This window comes from Trachinotus anak, unplaced genomic scaffold, assembly GCF_046630095.1.
Source record: "Trachinotus anak isolate AG129_WGS33_773 ecotype Australia unplaced genomic scaffold, CSIRO_AGI_Tana_v1 ptg000002l, whole genome shotgun sequence".
In the NCBI taxonomy this organism is placed as follows: Eukaryota; Metazoa; Chordata; class Actinopteri; order Carangiformes; family Carangidae; genus Trachinotus; species Trachinotus anak.
The window spans coordinates 11908092-11930886 of record NW_027273853.1 but is presented as its reverse complement, the minus strand read 5'-3'; the positions used below and the strand labels follow the sequence as shown (position 1 = coordinate 11930886).

The window sequence follows — 22795 nt, the reverse complement described above, 5'->3', positions numbered from 1 at the left end:
GTTGGTCAGCTGTTCTAAGATGTTGATTCCACAACATTGTATTTATTATTATTATTATCATTATTATTATTACTACTACTATTATTATTATTATTACAATTATTGGTAGTCTGTTAATAATATTATTTCGAAATTACTGGCCGAGTGCATATGGAAGCTGCCTTTCTTCAAATCAACATTGCATTGCGATAATTATGGACAAACTGTTATTGCAGCACAGCTCTGTCCCTGTGGAGTCACCAGGACCAACAGGACCAACAGGAGCGTGTCCTGTTACCTTCATCAATATTACATCAGTGCTCGGCGCCGTGCGTGTGCCACATGTAAATGATTAACCCAAACCTTTATTGACTTTTAAAAGTTGAATGCACGTCTGTTATGGCTAAGGAGAGAGAGAAAATGGGGGCGGGGGGGGGGCGACTGAGCGCAGATCACAGAGAGTGACCTTTGGAGCAGCTGGTTATTGTCAAAATGCGTGTAGGCGAGGTGTAGCTTGTACACGGTGAATCCGTGGGAACCCAGCACATGATGCAGGCCTGCACGTCCTGACTCCATACACACAACAATGTGTCGGTGGGTCCCTGCTGTTTTTAGCGGAAAGCCAAATCCCACTGCAGCCTCCTCCATTCATAATGTCAATAACATTGTGGGTTTTTTTTTTTTTTTTTTAAATAGGAAAGTGCAAAAGAATTAATTAAACGCATTATGGTCTACACAATAGGCTGCAGAGTAATGAAAGATGAATGTGGATGTTTTCTTTTTTTTTTTTATCTAGAATTTATTTAAACACGGGCGCCTATAGGCTTCATTGAATAAAATGTTAAATATTTTTATTTATTTATTTATTCATTCCACTTTCTCCTTTTGCAGACAGCACCTTGTGCACATGTGGAGACCTGCAGGCTGCCATAAGACCAAACACTCAAACCATCTTCATTGGTCATGAATCCATAGTTAATGCGGACCGCCTGTGTGAGTGGGAGTGCCTTGCCATAAGTTTTGCCGTCACTTGATTGCTGTCGGTGTCGTAGAGGGGGCTGAACAACAGTCTGCAGGCCATGTGGCCACTGATGCTGCTGCTGCTGCTGCTGCTGCTGCTGGTGCAACACAAAACCCTCTGCACACGCCGACAGCGGAGCAGAGAGAGAGGAGGGGGGAGAGAGAGAGAGAGAGAGAGAGAGAGAGAGAGAGGGGGACAGTGAGCAGGAAAGAGGCGGCGCTGCACGGACAACTGCGTCCCACTCCTAAAGCAAACATCTTTACATCCTCCAACGCAGACTTCTTATCGCTCCGACACTCTCTTGATCACAGCTTTGTTGTTCACGACGGAGGGGAGCTGCGCGAACATTGAAGGTGAGGCTCAGAAACTGAGGCAGACAGCATTTAACACTCCGTGTTTTCGGCTCTTTTTAAAGTGCCATCTATCAGGCTGCGGTGTTTGTTCCACCTACAGTCTGTCGAAGTTCTAAAATTATTCTGAGATCAAACCTGCAGACAAAAGCTGAAGTTGCAGGCAAATAAAATGAAGCGGAGTTTTAAGTGCATGTTGGCTGATAAACATATTTGCATAGTGAGGATTTGTCTCTAAAAAAATACACCAAATTCATACAACTGCATTCAAATCCAGGCCTGTAACTGCCGTGTCCTCTCTGCCTAGCACTTTGAACTGCTATGACACAGTGGACTCAAACGGTGTAGTTATTAGATCCTTATTATAAAGTTCTGCTTGAGGCTGTTATTAGGCCCCGCTTTTACACAAACTCACATGCTCACGTCAAACGTCGTCTCCGCAGCCTCCAGGCCTCCAAGGATGGACTCCATACCTGCGGGGCGAGACTCCAGCTCCTCGCCAAGCTCCAAACAAGAACTTTCCTACCCGAGCACCAACAACCTGAAGCCCAACCAGGTCGGAGAGACGGTGCTGTACGGAATACCCATCGTGTCGTTGGTGATAGATGGTCAGGAAAGACTTTGCCTAGCTCAGATATCTAACACCCTGCTGAAGAATTACAGCTACAACGAGATACACAACCGGCGTGTTGCGCTGGGGATCACCTGCGTCCAGTGCACCCCGGTCCAGCTGGAGATCCTGCGGAGGGCCGGGGCGATGCCGATCTCCTCCAGGCGCTGCGGGATGATCACTAAACGCGAGGCCGAGAGACTCTGTAAGTCCTTTCTTGGAGCTCATTCGCCTCCTAAACTTCCAGAAAATTTTGCCTTTGATGTGTCCCACGAGTGCGCCTGGGGGAGTCGTGGCAGCTTCATCCCGGCCAGATACAACAGCTCCAGGGCCAAGTGCATCAAGTGCTCCTATTGCAACATGTATTTTTCTCCAAATAAATTCATATTTCACTCGCATCGCACGCCGGAGTCTAAGTACACGCAGCCAGACGCAGCAAATTTTAATTCTTGGAGGCGGCATCTTAAACTGACAGATAAAGGCAGCCAGACTGATATATTACACGCTTGGGAAGATGTGAAGGCCATGTTCAACGGGGGAAGTCGTAAGAGGACGCTGCCAGGTAGTGGATCAGGGTCCAGCTCTCCATTAAAGTCACAAGGACCCAATCGTCCCCGAGACTCACCAGAGATACCTGCAAAGATCCTCAGCTGCGAGGACAACCGCGGCGGCATGACGAGCACACGCAGCTACCCGGTCATTCCGGTGCCCAGTAAAGGCTTTGGGATGCTGCAAAAGATCCCGCCGCCGCTCTTCCCACATCCTTACGGCTTCCCAGCTTTCGGCCTGTGCCAGAAGAAAGAAGACAGTATAATGGGAGAGCAAAGCAAGGCGGGCCTGCCGGGCGTCCTGTGGCCCGGCACCAAGGACAGCGCCTATCACTCCTTCCCCATGTTCTGGCCCGCTGCGGGAGCGCTGCCCATGCCTCCCTACCCCCAGACTCAGCACAAACCCACACCCACGGAGCTGCTGTGTCCTCCCAGGCAGACTGACATGGACATATCCGAGCATAGCGACCGGAGCACCAACACCTCCAAAGACAGCATGGTTGAAAACGACCGGTGCTCCAGCACTCAGTCCGCGCGTAACGAGGACGACAAGTCCGGGGATGAGGCGAGGCCGCTGGAGGGGATGACGCTGGCGCCCCGGAAAATCAGCTACGTCTCCGCCTTCAGACCCGTCATCAAAGACGCGGACTGTATCGCCAAGCTGTACGGCAACAGGGGCGCTTACAACGGGTGTCGCACCGGCTATTTATCGCCCGATTTTTTAAGTGAGAGCTCCAGCTACCGGTCCATGTCCCCCTGCGTGGACAGCGAGGGCGAGCCGGACGTGGATGTGGAGACAAACAAAACACCAGATGAGGAGGAGGACTCCCGGCCTCTGTCCTCGGTGTGTCCTCGGACTCCTCCTGGCTTGGCACACAGTGTTTCACCAAACGATTCAGACTCTAAGGGCATGCAGGACAGCGGCCTGGTTGACTCCCAGAAAATGAGCCTACATGTGGCCCAGTCCTCTGACAGAGAACTGCACAGCAAGCAGTTATCAGAGCCCCACATAGCCGCGTCCTTTAATGAAGTGAGTGACTTCTAGGCTAAGTGCGAAACACTGGCGAAATTACAAGCTGTAACATTTCACTGAAGTTTTCTGCAAGTGGGTTTGATTTCCTGGCCCTGTGTGTATTTGTAAGCAGATAAATCTTTGTGTCATTTTGGAGAAATTTGTCTTTTATGTTCAAACAGTGTAACAGCAGCAACAAACAGCATGATCACAACATTTAGAGAGAGAAAAAAAAAAAATCCTAAATCCTTTCTTTAAATAAAAATATACACACTTCAACTTAGAGTATATTTTTAATTACTAATTTTAGTTTTTATTTTAATTCGTTATTATTCTTATTTAACCGAACCTCTTGTAATATTAAGAGCTGAAAGAAATGGTGATTGTTTCTTCTTTAGGTTTACACAGCGGAGAGGGGTGAGCTGCAACAAAGGAGCAGTCCCTATCAGTTCAGACCTGCGAATTACCAGACTGGAGTACTCACAACAAATGGTTAGACTTTTTTTTTTCTGCTTTTGTTAAAACATTTAGCTGTTTAAAAAAAAAAAAAAAAAAAAAAAAAATCGAAAAGCGGGGAAATCACATCGATTTATTTTCTCTTAAGATGAGAGTGCGAGTAAAGAGGAGCCGTCTTCCACAGTGGAGGAGATCGAAACGAAATCTTTTAATGAACAAAGCAGCGAGGAGAGCCAGCGAGAGCCGGACGAAGGTGAGTCGCACTGAGGTCAGCGAAGAGGATGGCTCAGTGTTATGCGATCTATTTTAAGACATAGGGGGTCTACTTTTTTCAGATGGAGGAATATAATTCATTTTCTGTGTATTCAGGCGAGGACGCGCCAGCCAGAGCTGTGCCACCACAAAGAGACATAGAAAGTCTGGCAAAAGGTAAGACGGTGTTAAATAAAAGGATTAACTGATAAGAAGGCTTTTCAAATAACATCATCATTATTATTATTATTATACAATTACAGAAGGATTCCACTTACATTTCACCTATTTTAATTTCACAGAATAACACCAGATGTTTTTAAAAGGAAGGATAATAGGTCTGCAGGTTTAAACCTCGTCATATTGTAATTTTACATATAAAACAAATTTCAGCAACGACCCCTCACTCATCGCCATCTCCTTCCACTGTTAAGGCCTTGGGGCCAAACACTTGCAAACCAAACCCCTCAGTATTTCTGACATGGACACACCTTTAATTAAGAGTCACTTGCAAAACCTCACAATTTCTGATAAACTTTGAACTAAACGAGACATTTTTTTTCTTTTTCTGTTTTTGCCTTGAGGCAGATGCTGTGTCCCAAAAACACATAAGGGGAGATTTTTTTTTTTTTTTTTTTTTTTTTTTTTTACTGCAGGCCCAGGAAGACCTGCTCTGAATTTTCAGTGTAAATGCCAATGATGTCCTCATCACTGTCATTAAAAATAGAAAACCGTCCTAGAAGGAAGCTGATACAAAAGCCTTTTGTACCATTTCCTCCTCAAACCTCTATTTTTGTCTGCTTTTTAGAGGAACTACAGAAGCAGCTGTTAGAGCAAGTTGAGCTGAGGAAAAAGCTGGAACGTGAATTTCAAAACTTGAAAGGTAAGCTAAATTCTGCCACAGTGTGTTTTCCACTGATTTGGCTTTTTTTTTTTTTTATCACCGTAGCAGTGATTTTACAGACGGAGACTCAAAAGTCTTTCTGGTGCATGTTAACTGTTACCTCTTCTTCTGTCATGTTTGTGATTCTGGCCAAAATGTGATCCTTGTCATGTCATGACCAAATCCACCTCAACACTGGCATGCATGAGCTCTCTCTGCAGAGCAAAAATCTGTTAAAGGGCCCCATTCTTCCAAAAATGCTAAGTGGTTCAGGGACACTCTCCCCTGGGAAAATGTGTGTTCAGGACCCCTTTTAACACTGACTTGAGAGGATTATTATTTTAACCTTATATGTCCAAAAATACCCATGCATGCGTAGAAAATGGTTCTCTGTGAAGAAGAAAGTGGAAGAGCAGATATTCTGGGGCTTAGTTTAATTTACAGAAACGCCGATCAGGTGAATACAAACAACTTGTTTTAAATATATATGTGGACACACAGAAATGTAAAAATGTCAAAATCTTTAACACTGTTATTTAATAGGCGAGGGGAATCTCAGTTTTTTGAGACTGAAATACCAGAATTGATATCAAGCTGTTTTGAATGCCAACAAACATTTCCATCTGCAGTGCATTCAGAACATCTGGATTTGTAGCCATGTGATGCTACTTAAAACGCCAAACTGGTGCTGCACAGATGATGTTTCCTAATATGAAACGGAATGCGTGTCCAGAAGAAGCAATGCTGAGTGCATCATGTTATTCTCAGGATAAACCACCACTCACTCTCTGGTTGCTACAGTGTTTTTTATCTGACAGTAACTCCTGAACACCTTTTCTCCAAAATGCTTCAAAATTTCTCACTCTCTGCGATTCTTTTTGAGGATCCCATACAAAAATGGTGAATAGATACTGGTTTACTAAGAGCAGTTCTCAATGAAAAAAAAAAACCAAAATGAATAAATACAATATAGCTGTAAAGATTTCTAGTCGGTAAATTTTATTTATTTGTACCGAACCTCAGATTTCCAGACAGAGAGAAAGAACGTGCCATGTACAAAGTTATTTAAAAAGTCTTTATCAGAATGGTTAGGCCTATCCAGATCGGTTTTCATCAGTTTTGAGTCTAAATAAACATCATAGTCCTACAGTGCTGTGGGTGGATAATAGCAACTGGATACTGACAGTTTGACCAGCAAAACATCTCAAATTTGAACTGTTGAGTGCTGTTATTTAAAACTAAACGTATCTTGTCTCACCTATGTGCAACACCAGATACTGTGTGATAAAGTGAGAGGGATGACATAGAAATGAATTCAGAAAAATAAAGTCATTGCACATCATCTATAAATGCACACTAGCAAAAATGATTTAACACACAAGGCCCTTTAAGTTGTATTTTAGGGTTCTGGATATTATCGTCCCATCCCTTTCTAACAAATCTGTTTGTAAAATGGAAAGCTGTGAGGTGGACCTAACTCAATTCCACAAATACATTCTTTCTCTGTGCATTTATTTTTGCATTATTTGGGTCCAGCTATTGGGAGTTTAGTGGATACAAAGTATAATGTAGTGAAAGGGCAGCATGACTGGCTTATATGTAGCCTTGGCCCTGTTTTTTATTCCACTTGATGCTGGATCAAGTCTAACAAAGCAAGATTAAAATACTGACAAAAGTGATTACGTCAACCAAAATGTCCACACACGATTTCCTTATGTATTGATTTTTAAAAAAAGAGATAAAGTATCAGTTTTGTAATTCGCACTTTAAAGATAATTGAAACTCTTAATGCTCCATTCATTCTATTTTTCTGGAAAACAAAAAAAAAAAAAAAAAAAAAAACAAGTCTCATTAAGTAATTTACACTGGATCATTTATCAAAAATGCCAAATCCTAACCCCCACTATGAAGCATAAATGTATGTATTTCCACACCACAGCAGGACATAGTGTTGGCACAGTTGTGAGGCCTTGGAGTTAGTACATGTTGTCGGTGGCGGTTTGTTGCTTTAGCTTGTGAACAGCGCCCTGCAGAGGCGAGCGCGTCTGCGACCACTTCAGCGCATGGTGAAACCAGCGCTGTGAACCCTCATCCACTCACACTCATCTTATCCTTCCTTCATTTTGAAGGTTCATATTCATATTTACGACGAATGTCAAAGCTGCAGTCTCATGTACATTACAGTGTCAGTATTTTAGGGCGCTGGCGCTTGGTAAATTAACATGTTTTGTGTTTTTTAATAGAGGCGCACCTGCCGCGTCTGACTGAAATCTGTGCCTGCCATTTGTTCCCTCAGATAATTTTCAGGATCAAATGAAAAGGGAACTTTCCTACAGGGAGGAGATGGTTCAGCAGCTTCACATCGTCAGAGGTGAGACAAATAAAAGCAGAGGGAGCGGATACAGCTCATGGCTTCACTTTCCGCCGCGGATTTACAGATTTACTGTGGCGCATTTGCCGAGGTGATTGATGAGTCTGTGCTCGAAAATGGTCTGTGTATACAGGACGGATGGATTTGCCCGGGTTTGTCTGTGGGGAATCATTAAGTGTTTTAAATACGTGAAACAGCTTGTTGAATTCACTTGCGCTTAAGCGGGAAACCCTCCAAACTGGTTTTTTTACCACTATTTACTCAGTGTAAGTCTTGCGCAGACACTTTTCAGCATTAGCTGGACCTTAGCAAGTGTCAGATGGAAGAAAGGCCTTGGTGATATTATAGACCACAACTCTGCACCCAGAGGCTCACAGACAGACAATTAACTGCAATACATACAAACCAGAGACTGTACGAGGTCGATCCAAACTTGTGCCACGACATTATTTTTCTATAGCATGGCCGTGAGTCGTTATTGTGTGGTTGTGTTTAACAAACACACACTCATTGTTATATTGTGTATAAAGTATGTATTTGTGTCGCCTGGATAAGACCGATTCACACTCACACGCACGTACACGATTGATGGATTTGTCTCCTTCTTCTTAGAAGCTCACGACGCTTTGCACCATTTCTCCTGCAAGATGCTGACTCCTCGCCACTGCACCGGGTCCTGCTCCTTCAAATCTCCTCTGCTACCACCTTGAATCCAGGTCGCTCCACCTTTATATGACAGAGACACACAGGACGCATCCACAGCTTCTGTCAAACAGCAAACCATGGAAAACCTCCCGAGGAATCAAGGCGAAAGTAGACTAACTTGTAATTACTTGTAATATCTTAAAATGTGTATCTACGCCCTCAGCGTTCATGTCACCATCTTGCATACAGTGAAATTTGTTTTCCTGAAATGATAATTGATGATATTTATGATTTGTGGCAAAGTGCAATGACAATGTATGTATGTTGTGATAGTTATAGGTTGTTCTTTCGGTTTTCTGTTGTCACTACTAGCAGCTTTGATTAGCCGATTCATTGCTCCTTATCCTCACAGTATTGTGAATTAGCCTACTACTTTTGCTGTGTTCTTCTCTGCAGGCCATTAGCTTACTTTGGATGTTATGCACTTTAAACGAGTGATGGGAATTATAAATAATAATTAAAAAAAAGCCTGTGCATTGAAATCGGCCCTCAAAATAATTATTTATAGCGGTCAAACCATATGCCTATTTGTTTTTTTTAAAGACTTTACAAATGCAGAGGTTAGTAGGCTAAATTAGTTCATCCGCGACATATTCTATAAGAGTAGCTTATTTGTTCATGTAATATTTGTTTTCATCGCTAATGAATAAATCATTTTATTAAAAGAAATGTGGATTCTTGCCTCGAGCAGCTTCAACAGGCTGCAGTTGTTGCTCTCCAAACGATTTCTTCGCAAGATGACCTATACAGAGTTCTGTAGAAATTATTCCAGTAGTGAAATATGAGCCCATGTGTGCAGGAGTGCAGTTTCCACCTTTGTATGTTGGGCTGCTGAGGCTGTGGAGTACAGCAGCGAGAAGAAGATGATGTCTGCAGGTTTCAGCACTTTCCCAGGCTGCACAATAGAAAAGAAATAAATTCAACTGATGGCGATAGAACCAGCAAACGTTTGTCATTTGTCCTTGAATGGCCTTTTATATTCTGCCAGTTTGTTCGTCAACAGCTCAGATCCTGCACTCAAATCAAAGTGTGAGTGTAAAAATACACCATTACAAGTAAACGTCCTGTGTTTAAAATCCCACTCAAGTAAAGGTACCATCGGCCCTGTTTTAAGTATTTGAAGTAAAAAAAATACTTCTGTAGGCTAGTAAAATTATCCTTGACTGACATTTTATTAGGCTATACAATAGCCTGTATTACACTGAGAGATTGTTAATGTTGCATCAATGTGTAAACAGCATTGTACTGTTCGGACCGGTCTGAGCTCCCTCCAAAGGGTCGCAAGGTAAATCTGAGGGGTCTGAAGTTTTGATACACAAATCTGTTCTCAGTTTTTGGCCTTATCTTTGAAACATTTATCTATTTATTTTTTATGAAACATTGGAGGGTTTTATTACTAAGGCTAACGACTCACATCTGAAATGAGAAAAGGGCCCTTACTTCGTTTTTGTAATAGGTTAAAAGCCAGAAAGGTTGGCAGCCATTGGTTTAATCTTGGGGGAAATATTTGTGTTGTAGCTTAGCCATGTTAAATCTTATCTGAAAAGTCTGAATAAACGCCGTGAAGTTAAAACAACAGAAAATGGAAATGCTCAGTTAAAGTACAGGTAGGCTACCACGACTGTAGATACGTAGTGTTTCAGTAATGTTGCCTGCCTCGTTATCTTTCCACTTCTGCTAATCAAATAATCGAGTAGGCTAATAATCGTGCCTTATATAAAACTACTTTTGTCTTGATATATTTTTGTAAGAGCTGGGCAAAATCCATCAAACAAACTGAATGGGGTGTCAGTTGTGTGCAGGTTGTGTGCCTAGTAGGTATATTTAGCATCCAGTTGTTGCATAGCTGTGCATGTGTGTGGCGGCAGCGCCCCCTGCTGTCGACTGCCGAGAAGCGACAGACTATTTTGAATCGGCGTCGTCCCTTGGGGATGGCTTTTGCGCCTGCGCAGCCAGTAAAACAAGATGGCGGAGAGTGCGGAACTGAAGGTAAAGCGAATCCCTACATTAGCTTGACAAATAGACGTTTCACACAGCGAGATTTGAATTTCAAATGATAGCACCATTGTTACTTGACAGTAGAGACCCGAGGGTTGTTGTTATCAAGGCATATAATAACAAAACAGCAAAGCAGAGTAGGCCAGACAGACTGTTAGCTGGCTGGCTAGCTTGTTAGCATTAGCTTTGTTATTGTTGCCGACGCTGCGTTAGGCTGTCCCTGCTGAGCGGCTCACCTGCAGATAAGGCCACATATCTCTTTTAGGGACAGACTAAAGCCACAGTCATGTCAATGTTTTAAACCCAGCGGCACTGTAGTATTAAACACCTGACAGTATCAGTAGTTAATTGAGTGGACTGCAGTGTCTGTTGAAAAACGGGCTCTGTCTATTCCCTGGATGGCAAGCGCAGTGTAGCTTCCATCAACGTTAGCGGTATTTCTGACTACCTATGATATCAATCCTTGAAATATAGTCTGTGTCCAAAGGCCAGGTAGCTGTAATGTTGCCCATGTTGGTGGTAACTGTTCAAACACATGGTTTACAGTAAATATTGTGAAATAAAGTGTCTAAGTCAGATGACACAAGCATCATTCTGGCGCCGTTAGCTCGTTCATGCTGTCTCCTTTCACCTGCTACTATTGTATTGTTAGTAATTATTTGTTCATGAGCAGAAAACGTATAATATTTTCATTTTCGGTTTGATCAGCTCTCTTCCTAATTGAATCCTTGTACAGCTGACACTCCTCCTTTTCCACAGACTGTTATATGAACTGTGTCATTAAAGAGATCAAATATGAGTGTTGTACTGTTTAAAAATACATTTAACACACACTTATCAAAGAGTTCAACTCATCTATTAATGATATCTAAATGCACTACTTATGTATGATGGTATGCAGCCAGATTTTAAACGTCATCAGGATGTTCACTGTTAATCAAATATCTAATTAACAGATTGCCTTGGTTGATAGAGGAGTTTGCAAATTATATGTGCTGTGGTAGTTTGTAAGGCTTGTAGTGTTGTTGAATTCGGCCACATTACACTGGAGGATGTTTGTTATTTTGTTGAGAATTTAAACAACTGTGTTATTAGATCGTATATTGCTGTAAGATGTTTCTGTGATTTTAAGAGCCTCCTACAGCAACCACAAAAAGAAGATCCTCTTATAGTATAATGCAATCAAATATCCCAAATAACATTTATCTGACACTGAGTCAAGAAAAAGTCTTTTTTGTATTGAGGTTTGTTATTTTGTACAGATACTAATGTTGTGTCCACACCCTGTATTTTCACTTGCAGTATGTGGTGGGGTTTTATAAATTAAGGCTTTGAAAAACTAGATTGAGTGTAAGAAATGTGTGATCTCTGCTTTTAGCCAATGGGCTATTTCTGAGTGAGCGTGTTTGTTGAATATACTGTATGATGAAGTTCATAATGTTGGTCTTTTATTGGAACAGTACTGGGACAAAGGTCAAAGAAACTGTATTAATCTTCCTGCTCCAAGCATATGTCAAAAATGAAAATGTAATGGGTTATGACAATCTGTAAGATTGTGAAGGATTTTAATGATTTAAAAAAAAAAGGAATCAGACAAGCTTCAACAATAACGTCTTAAAGGATGAGAAATTAGAAAATAAATCTTTCTAAGAGTTTCTTAACATTAGAGTAAGAAAATGTGTTTTGCAGGGTGTAATACACCATTTTTCCCGCTCTTCATTTTTCACCAGCAAATGGTAATGAGCCTTCGAGTTTCGGAGCTCCAGGTGTTGTTGGGGTATGCAGGGCGGAATAAGCACGGACGCAAACATGAACTTTTGACCAAAGCTCTCCACCTACTCAAGGCTGGTTGCAGTCCTGCAGTGCAGATGAAGATCAAAGAGCTCTACAGACGGCGCTTCCCAACAAAAATGGTTTCGCCAGTGGACCTAGCTCTGCCCAGTGTTCATTCTGCCTCCAGCCTGCCCGCTGGCCTTGCCCAGCTGGGATTTGACAGCCACGGTTCCCCGTCGCCTCTGCTGCCTGTTTCTTTACTTGGGCCTAAGCATGAGCTGAGTCTGCCTCACCTCCCCTCTGGCCTGCACCCGGTACACCCTGATGTCAAGCTCCAGAGACTGCCATTCTATGATGTGCTGGATGAGCTCATTAAACCAACCAGCCTGGGTGAGTCCAGCACTTCTTGTTCAGCTCTAGTCTAGTAATAGTCTAGAATAATCTTCCTCCTCAGGTTTTGATGTTACAATACAATGGCCAATGGGGATCTAAATAAATCTAAACCCAAACTCGTGTGCTTACTGATAAAACATTGTGACCACAGATATCTGAACGATGACTTGTGAAAAGCCTGCTCAGTAAAAGTTCAATATGAGATGACACTAGTGACTAGTGATTTCTCTAGGTTTGCTCTCTGAATGTTGTTTCTGATTTTTTTTTTGTAGCCTCAGACAACAGTCAACGGTTCCAGGAGGCATGTTTTGCCTTTGCATTAACACCACAGCAAGTTCAACAGATCAGCAGCTCCATGTAAGTGAGAAAGTTCTCTGGCACAAACTGTCTTCAGCTGACAAAGGAGACGAGAGGGATGAAGAAATAATACAGTGAAAACATTGTAACTACCAAACCCTGTTATAGTTTACTGTTTACATGATTTAGAAAGCAGGTGTTATCTGACACAGTAAGTAAATTATTAGATGTCGTGTTTAGCCAGTCTAATCTGACTTCTCTTTTTATTCTTCAGGGACATATCGGGGAACAAATGTGACTTTACTGTTCAAGTCCAGTTAAGGTATGTTTAACGAACACACTTTTCTCCTGAGCATAGAAACTTTCTATTTTAATCAAGATGTATATTTGCTGTTGAGTGAATAGTGGGTCTGTTTTTAGCCCTTCTCAGTTTTGAAACACCCAGAAATAGCCATTTCACTCATAGTTCTTTTTATTTCATTGTTTCTTTAGTCTTAAAACTTATCTGTACATTGTAGAAACGTTGCTGTGGTCTAGTCGGGTTTTCACATTAAGACTTATGAAGTTGAAACCTTAACCTAAGTTTTATCTTTAACATAAGTCATTCATTATCTTACACTTACTGGTGATGATAGATGACAAAGCTAGGAATCAGGACAATTTACCAGTCCTCAGCTTAGAACTGGTTCTGAGCTGTGAGCTGAGGGGTACAGGGGACTCTTGTCTCCTGGATGCACATGCTCCAAGTTTTAATTCAAAGTTTAATTCACATTTACCTTGAGTCATTTTGAAAAATAAACAAAACAAAAACACAAAAGTTTTTGAATGTGCACCCATTTATCAAACTGGACAATAAAGTCAAAATACAGTGTTATTCAAAGCAGTGCTGGGATTTTCACAATATGCTTAAACATCTGTGGTTCAATTCCAGGAGTATAGTTTCTTATAGTTTACAGGCAAGTATAACTAGATACAGGTAAAATCTTATATTGAATAAGACACACTTTGTTGGCATTATTTTTACTCAGTGAAGAAAACCTAATGTCGTGAAACAATGACGATTTTCTAAGTTGCAGTGTTAAATATTCACTGTTTGGATGAATGCCATCCATTAAGAAGTGCTCTCCTATATCATAGATGGAGATGGCTGTACTTGACACAACTGAAATGGTAAAATAAGCAAGCAAGCTAACCTTTTTGTGAAAGTGGCAACAGAAACAAATTACTTTTGACATTAGTCCCTCAAAATTTGAACTTATCACCTGATGTAATCTATTTTCTTCATTTTCAGATTTTGTTTATCAGAGACAAGCTGTCCCCAGGAGGATCATTTCCCCCCTAATCTGTGTGTGAAGGTGAACGGCAAACCCTGTAATCTCCCAGTGAGTCCAGACAGTCTGTCGTTAATCTATCTTGTCATATTTTGAGTGTGTCACGGCACCAGTTACTGACAATCAAAGTCACTGATGTTTGATTGTTTGTCTGCAGGGATATCTTCCTCCTACCAAAAATGGAGTTGAACCAAAAAGGCCCAGTCGTCCGATTAACATAACCTCACTTGTCCGACTGTCCACCACAGTCCCCAACACAATTGTGGTGTCATGGACTTCAGAAATTGGGAGGGTAAGAATATCAAAAGTTTTATGAGATATTTGCAATAGCATGAAAGAAGGCTATTGGTAACCTCAGCGTGACCTTTTTGCTCACTGTTTTTGTCTCTGTTGTCAGAGTTTTTCCATGGCTGTTTATTTGGTAAGACAGCAGTCATCTGCAGTGTTGTTGCAAAGACTACGGGCCAAAGGAATAAGGAACCCTGACCACTCAAGAGCCCTGAGTAAGTCACTACTTGATTTTGTAGTCTAAACATGGGATTTCCTTTGCCACTGCATCTGAGAGGGAGTAGTACGAAGTGGGAAAAAGTGGCACGTGAATAAATAATATAATAAATAATGATAAATTAACTTATTTCATATAATAACTCTTTTACATTTTTGTGGCCTGTTTTATCAAAGCAAATTGGAAGTACCAGGAATTAAACTTAGAACCTAAAAAGGGAACTAAGTTCTGCAAAGGTCTGCAGTTACTCAAATACTCCAGGAAGACTCCTTTAGAAAAGGGCCATTTTTGTTTCACTACATATTCTTTACAGACATTTGGAACTCGTATTTTCCTCTGTGATATTTTTGTCCTGTTCATTGTATGTGGAGCTCTGCAGTAAATCTGAGTGTAAAGTTTCTATTTACATCAGTTGTATCCTGTGTGTATCAATCAAGGATTAGTTTTCGCATAGTTTGAGTTATATTAAATAAATCAACATATTGCAGACTTTTTTTTATTGACCAGTCTTTATTCCTGTATTTAGTATTTTTGTTTTGGTTTTCTTTATCACAGTCAAAGAGAAACTGACCGCTGATCCAGAGAGTGAGATCGCCACCACCAGTCTACGAGTCTCTCTCCTTTGTCCTGTAAGTATTACTCTCATTATACCGCTTGATTAAAAAAAAAGCCTGTGTTATTGTAGATAGTAGCCAAGAACTGTATATTATTGTGTAGAGAGACAGAACAAAAAATGAAGAAGAGGTTGGGAGACTGTGCTGTTACTTTGTCCTGTAGTAGATTTTCAGTGGTAATTTATGCACAATGAGAACTGACATGTATCTTGTGTGTCCTTGTGTTTTGTTTTAAAGCTTGGGAAGATGAGGCTTACAATCCCTTGCAGAGCAATGACATGCTCACACCTTCAGTGCTTTGATGCTACACTTTATATCCAAATGAATGAGAAGAAGCCGACCTGGGTTTGTCCAGTCTGTGACAAGAAGGCACCATATGAGCACCTCATTATCGATGGGTGAGCACATAACTGCTTCGTCTACTTTATGATTCCACTTTAATGTTTAAACCTGTAATTAGTGTATCGTTTATTGTATCCATCTATGTGATGGGGTGCAGTCAGAGACGTTCTCCATTCTCTTTTTAGAAATATTTATTGGGCTTGTGAGATCGTGCCTAATGTTAGAACGACACTCAGTTTCACTGAGCCCTCTGTGCTGGCACAGCATGGGTACTGCTTGAAAAAGTTGAACCTCATTCAAATTCTGAGGCAGTGCAATTTGATATCACACATTCCCGGTTGATTACATTTTAAGAAGATAATTCTACAGTTAGCCTGGCAATTGTAGGGACAGAAAATCAAATAATTGCTGCTGTAGAAACTGGCTACAGATGTAGACTCCTTCTTCATTTCAATCAGTTTGATAAGCATTCAATCCACTGCCAAATTGTATTGAAATGTCATGATGTTTTCACAGGTTGTTCATGGAAATCTTGAATAGCTGTTCTGACTGTGATGAAATCCAGTTCAAAGAAGATGGAAGCTGGTCGCCCATGAGATCAAAGAAAGAGGTGCAGGAGGTGTCTGCTGCATACAATGGTGTAGACAGTGGTATGTGGCACGCAGGTTTCACAGTCTTTATGTGAGCTCTTGATTGTGATCAGTGGGCAGAGAGTAACATAACTGTTTGTTTTTAGATTCGTCTCGGACAGACACGCATGAACAGAAACGGGGATCATCAAATGACAACAGCAAGAAGGTTGATGTGATTGACCTGACACAGGATAGCTCCTCAGAAGATGAACTAGATGATGAGCCCCCTCCTAAAAGGGCCTGTCCCTCACTGTCACCTGTCTCGCCACCTCCAAATAAGGGGTGAGTCACCAAACCACAAACAGGAAGTACAGCTACGTAATCTTTTACAGAGTAAGATTGTCACCCTGTTAAATTGTCATTACCCCATAGATTTGGGGGTTGAATACATTTCCATATGAGCAAGAGAAAACAAGCGAGCAAGAGCAAGAGAGTGTAGAGTTTAGCTCGCCTCTCTCTCTCTCTCTCTCTCTCTCTCTCTCTCTCTCTCTCTCTCTCTCTCTCTCTCTCTCTCTCTCTCTCTCTCTCTCTCTCTCTCTCTCTCTCTCTCTCTCTCTCTCTCTCTCTCTCTCTCTCTCTCTCTCTCTCTCTCTCTCTCTCTCTCTCTCTCTCTCTCTCTCTCTCTGTCCGTTCACATCTCTGTTAGAACCCCAAGTTCTATTTACGACTACGAAAAGCAAGTAGGCGTGCATTTCCATGCAAAGTAGGGAAGGTCAAATTAAATGTATATTAATTTAGTACTAGCCTGCTATTAGCAATAATAATAAGTTAATACATTAATGGGAAAACAAACCAAATATCATCTTGACATTGAGGTATAAGCTGCACAACCCTAACAGAAAGTGAGATTAACTGTTTCATGTTATTACTTTTGTCTCTAACCTGATGTGTGTTGTTTCCTCTCAGTGTACTGAACCTGCACAGCCAGGCCTCCCCTGTGACCAGAGCTCCCAGCATGCCCGCTATGGAGACCAGCTACATTCCTCCTCCTCCACCTCTTATCCAGGATTACCGCCACTATTATCACACAGCTAGTGACCTGCCAGGTAGACCTGTCACCTGCCTTAAAACATCAGTCCGTTTTAATACAATAACACATGGTCATGTGGTCATGGTCATGGTCAGGGTTATGTTGAAAAGTTATTGATCACTGCAACTACACTGTAAGAAACAAGGGACAAAAATCCACAGTACTCATCTGTGCAAAAATACATTAGTAATATGAAGCTTCAGTGGTCTGAGTTTGCCGAATCACACTTCACAGCCTGTATGGAAGAGGAGGAAATGATCATGATAATCATTCCGTCAGTGTACATAAAACATGCAAGTTTTGTATTAAGACAGATTTGATACACAAATCCATCTTTGAAATATCATTAATGTATATCCTGAATGAAGTAAATGGACTGAGTCTTCTTCTTTCTCTTCCAGATTTAAATTTCTTCTCCTTCCTCCAAGGCGACAATCAGGTACAGTCTCTCAGACACCTGGGGTGGTATTCACAAAAATTCCCAACAAATGGTCTCCTCTCAAGAGCTATTCACAGAGCTTCTTAGAGCAGGTTTACAATTGTTATTTATAGATACAGTAGATTTCATTAATAAATAATTTATGAATTGTGTCACAGGTTTTATGAGTGAACTTGTCAAGCAGATTGTGTCTGGCATCACACACCATCTGTAATATTGATACTGTGATATATTATTTTCCAACAAATCAAACCATCATTTCTGGGTGAAATCTACATGTAGCACCAATGTAATTCATGCATTTATTTCTGTAGGTGATTAATGTTTAATTGCCATTGGTATTTAAGGTGCATTTAATGAAGCGTCCAAAAAAGTGTGGTCTAGGGGCGTGCAATTGTGGCTCATCTGGCAAGGCACATACCATATATCAAAGGCTTAGTCCTTGCTGCTGGGGCCCTGGTTCAACTACAGTCCAGGCCCTCTGCTGAATATCACTCGCCCTCTCTCCCCCCTTTCCTGTCTCTTTCCACTAACTGTCAAATAAAAAAAAGTGTGGTCTGAAGAACGCTTATGATTTAATGAATAATTCTGACAGATTGCTAAAATACTCTGTCACTCAGGAGCTACTTCTAGCCTTATAATGTTTTGTGAATACAACCCCTGAAATAGAAGGCAGTGTCAGTGGGCAGCATCATACTACAGTAGAAGCTTGGTTGTTGAGTAACTATCACTCATCTCTGTTCCATTAGCATTACAACATGGTGATGGCTGCTGCAGCAGCTGCATCGGCGTCCGCCTCAGAGGACCATGACGTGCTCCTCAACCGTTTCCTGCCCTACAGCTCCCCTCAGATGTTACGGGAGCAGCCGGGAACCCCTGGGAGCAGCACGCTGGCAGCCACCAACGGAGGGAGCAACAGTGGCAGCACCAGTAGTTTGGTGTCTTCCAGCAGTCTGCGGGACCGCGACAAAGACAGAGAGAGAGACAGGGACAGGGACAGCCACACCATCTCAGGATTGTCACGGTCCTCGGTGGAAGCTGCGGCAGCGGCGGCAGCCATTTATGGCTCCATATCTGACGTTATCTCTCTTGACTAGATCCACACAGAACTGACGGACAAGGGAGACCTCGAGAACAGGAGTTCTTTGTAAATAAGGAAGAGGAAGACGAAAGAATACAGTCCTATGTACAGAGAGGAAAATCTATTTTCAATTTTACTTATCATATGTATATAAACTTAGGACGCTTCTTGTCCAGTGAGTTACTTCAGTTGATATTTTTCTGTGAATACTGAAGACTTTTTCACACCTCTTCATGTGGTCCTTTGATTATATTGTACCTTTTGTACCTGGTTTTTACAGTTTTGTTTCAATATTCCATGTCAATGGCATTATTTCAGTATGTTACGTGCACAAAACCCAATGAGTTGACACCTTATGGAACATGATATTTAGAATATAAAGAAAATGGGCATTGTCATAAATGTACAAAAGGCAAGTCAAAGCAAAACAGGAAAATGTTTAACACTTTCTTTATTTTCTAAATGGCATCATTTCTGTCAAAAATGATTTGACAGCAGAAAATCTGGCCATTTTGCCATCACTGTAGATTTTTCTGTAAGACATTCATGCTGTGGTCATATTATTTTAAGAAATTATTTATGATGTAAGTTATGTTGGATGTACGCTGTTTTTTAAAAAAGCATTCCCTATGCCTCTAGGAACTGTTGCCACTAGAATTGCTGAAGCAAACGCTACATCCCTTTGTTGTCATAACTCTGCTCTCTTTTCCTCCTCCTTCCAGTCAAATCAAAGATGAACATTTTAGGTACAGTCATAGATTTCAGACTGTACCGAAAATACATAAAAACTGGGAGTAAGTCAGTATTGTAAGACCAGGCTTATTCATTGTGAATGAATGGCACTAGTCCAGCAAGCAGGCTTCTACTTGTCATTTGACCCAATTGGACCTTCATACACAACAAAGATTTGCAATATATATTTTTTTAAATAACAGCTGTTTTATTTTGCAAATTACACTTAAAAATATACACAGAAAACTACAGTGAAGTGGCCAGTTGACATCAACAAATTTCTGCTCCACTTTGAAGACAAGGCTAGTTTCTGGTCCACTTGAAGTATTTATTTAATTGAAAGACTTAAAAGTGTTAAGTGAGTGCAAGTGGTTTAATGACATTTCATGTTATCTCCATGTTGATATGACTTTAGCACTTGCATTTTTACATAAAGGTTGTGTGGAGCAGTGAAGCGTTCACAGTTGCAGTAAAACACGTCAAGAGTAGTTTTCAGCTTTGCATGTCTCTGCGAATTATCTGAAAGCTCACCTGTTTGAGTGCTATGCTGGTCCTTAGTGAGTCCACAGGGGGCATAGCCTTTTTTTGTTGTTTGGTGTATTTACGAAAGCCTTTAAGATAACTGTGATAGCTTAGTCTTTGAGTGTATCACAACATGCATTTTGGCCCAGAAGTTAAAACCATTGAAGTTATTATAGACACCTCCCCTCCCTTTATTTTTCTTGACTTGTGCTTACAATTAGGATTATTTATTATCATATATATTTCCAGCATTTGTTTGATTCGTGGATATGCATTGCTGTCATTGTATGTGATATTTCTTTTGTAATTATATAATTAATGCTATTTAAAGATGTCATTGTTGCTTGACATGCATTGTAACATTTTTTTGTTTCTCTGTCTGTTTTACTATCAGATGATGTCAATAACTCAATAGAGGCTTTGATCATTTTGAACCGCTACAAGGTCTACTGTGCTGTTTGATATTTGTAAGAATTAAACAGATATTAAGAAAGTGCATCTTTGTAGTTGGTTTTAGGGAAGTTCTGATTCTGCTGCATGTGTTATTCTGTTGCAGTATGCCAGATTTCTTTTTAATTCAGTTTGTTGTTTGATAAAAATGCTAAACTTTATCACACCTATTAAACATTTAAATTCGGCTCATATTTACATATTTATCAGAATCAGTATCATGGAGGAAGAAAAGTTGAATTGGTGCATCCTTGTTTTAAACAAACAAAGCATTTTAAACAGCTCAAAACTTTGACTCTGATCTCAGTCTGATCCAGCTGCTGGCCACATGTGTGCACACGATTCTGATGTGGTTTCTCAGCAGGTGTTGGATTCAGTCTTGAGATTGTGTGATTGTGTGTCCTTAACTGAAGTGTAGACAGGGACTTTGATGGCATCTGGTAAGTGTCCCAACTCAGTGACTTCAGAAAATGTTTATTGTATTTCAGCTTAACTCCGATTAGATTAACACAGAAACATATGTAGATCTGTCAATGCAGTATTTTCAATGCAGTTGAATTGTATTAATTTGACTTATAAAATACTGCACTTTGAGTGGGCTGGCCATAGGGACCCTAGAGCAAACTTGTGGTCAGCTTATACTCACCTGTGTAGGAGGTGATTACCTGACATGTTCCTGCTGTGTTGCTTCTGCTCTGGCAGCCTATAAATAGTCTTGGAAGAGCTGGCTGTCAGATTAGAGAGTGGAGGGCAACAGTTTGAACTGCGCACAAGTTTAATAATTGAAAAGTCAGCAAGAGTATATTATTTAATAAAATCCAGTTTGAGTTATTGAAAATACTATACATCTGTGCGTGGGGGGGTGCTCCTGCTGCTGCTCTGCATGTGAACACACATGAATGGAAAAGCAAAGAGTGCACTTTATTAAAAGCCTCTTCCAAATTATTTTTGTTATTTCATTTTAAAATTAAATTAAGAAAAAGAATTATGGACATAATAATAAAATATTGCAGAATCATTAATTGGCAAATTTAATAATCTTTTTATCTGACTTTGCTGTCGGTTTATTGATCCTTCAAATGGAAATTTTATTTCAGTTCATAGTGAATGTATTAGTTTATTATTGCAGGATAATTAAATGCTATAAAAACTGATAATTTTCCAGTGGCACCCTCCTGGGTCCATAGCAAACTGCCTGAGATCTTATCTGCAGCACACATAAGCAGGAAAGGGACAGTTTTAAGTAATTGTGTCGCTGGTGTTTCAGTTCCATTTAGGATGCACAATATTTGAGCGCATTGGCACAGCCATTATTAGTGTTATTAGTTACACATATTTTTACATGTATCATGTAATAATGTGAAAGGTGTGTACAGACTGATGTATCTTTGGAGGAAACTATTGTCTTTTGCCATTCTGTAAAACACTGTGCTGGATTCGCAGATTAGGTCTGATGATTGCTCTGCATGCCAAGGAGTTTAAAGCTTTTTTTTTTTTTTACAGTAGTTCCATGAAGGGGTGCAGTTCTCTCTGTTTACATTGCACAGTGCTGATCAAATGTTAGACTGACTTTATGAATAATTCATAAAGTCATCATGTTGCAACTCATTTATTTCCAAAAAGAACAGGCTACAGTTTTACAAGCAAAGAGGATTATGTCCATATTGTCTGAATATCTTGATATGTATATTTATTTGAATAAAAAAACAATAATTGAGTAAATACATAAATAACTCTCAATATTGATATTTTTTGGTTTTTTGGAAATTAAATGAAAGTAACAAAGCATTTCTGCAATACATGGGGTTTTTGAAAGACCATTTATGTATTTAAATCAGGTAGCCTCATTGAGATCATCTTTATCTTTTTCAAGAGAGACCTGTGTACAAGAACAAACATTATAATACAGTTTAAGTAAAATTCACACACTTGTTACATTAGTTTCACATTTTTAAAAAAAATCTTCAAGTGAAATAAGAGAAAGTCATTCCATTTCTAAGGCCCATAACAGCCAAACTGGAACCAGTTCTTCCACCCTCAGTTTGAATGTGTGGTAGCTTACAGGTCGTGCTAGAATATCCTGAGACCTGACACTTGTTGACCACAGACCAGAGGCAATGAGGCACCTTTTGCAGGGAGACTTGTTACAGCCCCCTTCCATAGACGTGTGAGGAGGTAGAAATTGCAGAAAAAAATTAAATGAAAATATAAGAGGACCCCAATTGACACACTTGTGTCCAAACTAGTGCTAGTGTTTCATTACTTATTGTTCAGCTATAAATTACGTCTGTAAAACAGACCGCTGATTAAAAACTCCACCAGAAGCTTTGAACACACTGTGTTCAGTAGAAACATAAAAGGAAGTTAATTTATCTTATTTTCATGCCTCACGCATGGATATTATAATACGTTACATGTATTATAATAGATTCACGGTCTGACGTCATTCGGTTTCACGAGGTGCATCTT

The 22795-nt window shown here is 40.5% G+C and overlaps 2 protein-coding genes across 3 annotated transcripts; both read left to right on the top strand.

Moving 5' to 3' along the window:
* The first annotated feature begins 1076 nt into the window (after positions 1 to 1076).
* Positions 1077 to 8856, top strand: skor1b (SKI family transcriptional corepressor 1b). Of its 2 annotated transcripts, none has more exons than XM_071497934.1 (8): positions 1077 to 1353; positions 1794 to 3538; positions 3919 to 4012; positions 4125 to 4229; positions 4346 to 4405; positions 5037 to 5111; positions 7408 to 7482; positions 8095 to 8856. In XM_071497934.1, exons 2-8 carry the CDS (start codon positions 1811 to 1813, stop codon positions 8190 to 8192), a joined length of 2235 nt encoding a protein of 744 aa, XP_071354035.1. In that variant the 5' UTR covers positions 1077 to 1353; positions 1794 to 1810; the 3' UTR covers positions 8193 to 8856. The 2 variants fall into 2 exon arrangements, with proteins under 2 accessions (XP_071354035.1, XP_071354043.1); XM_071497942.1 differs by having other exon boundaries at positions 8098 to 8332.
* A 1276-nt stretch (positions 8857 to 10132) lies between these two features.
* On the top strand, positions 10133 to 20372 carry pias1b (protein inhibitor of activated STAT, 1b). Its single transcript, XM_071497911.1, has 14 exons — positions 10133 to 10176; positions 11916 to 12348; positions 12624 to 12708; positions 12923 to 12970; positions 13940 to 14030; positions 14137 to 14271; positions 14377 to 14482; positions 15040 to 15113; positions 15336 to 15496; positions 15957 to 16090; positions 16177 to 16354; positions 16979 to 17118; positions 17504 to 17541; positions 18291 to 20372. Exons 1-14 carry the CDS (start codon positions 10153 to 10155, stop codon positions 18636 to 18638), a joined length of 1995 nt encoding a protein of 664 aa, XP_071354012.1. The 5' UTR covers positions 10133 to 10152; the 3' UTR covers positions 18639 to 20372.
* The last annotated feature ends 2423 nt before the right edge of the window (positions 20373 to 22795 follow it).

Bases quoted from the DNA above. Each gene is read 5' to 3' on its own strand.
- skor1b (XM_071497934.1), top strand. From the start codon at position 1,811: ATGGACTCCATACCTGCGGGGCGAGACTCCAGCTCCTCGCCAAGCTCC. The intron at 3,539-3,918 runs GTGAGTGACTTC...TTTCTTCTTTAG, and splicing joins TAGCCGCGTCCTTTAATGAA to GTTTACACAGCGGAGAGGGG. The intron at 5,112-7,407 runs GTAAGCTAAATT...TTGTTCCCTCAG, and splicing joins TGAATTTCAAAACTTGAAAG to ATAATTTTCAGGATCAAATG.
- pias1b (XM_071497911.1), top strand. From the start codon at position 10,153: ATGGCGGAGAGTGCGGAACTGAAG. The intron at 15,114-15,335 runs GTAAGTATTACT...TTTGTTTTAAAG, and splicing joins GAGTCTCTCTCCTTTGTCCT to CTTGGGAAGATGAGGCTTAC. The intron at 15,497-15,956 runs GTGAGCACATAA...ATGTTTTCACAG, and splicing joins GAGCACCTCATTATCGATGG to GTTGTTCATGGAAATCTTGA.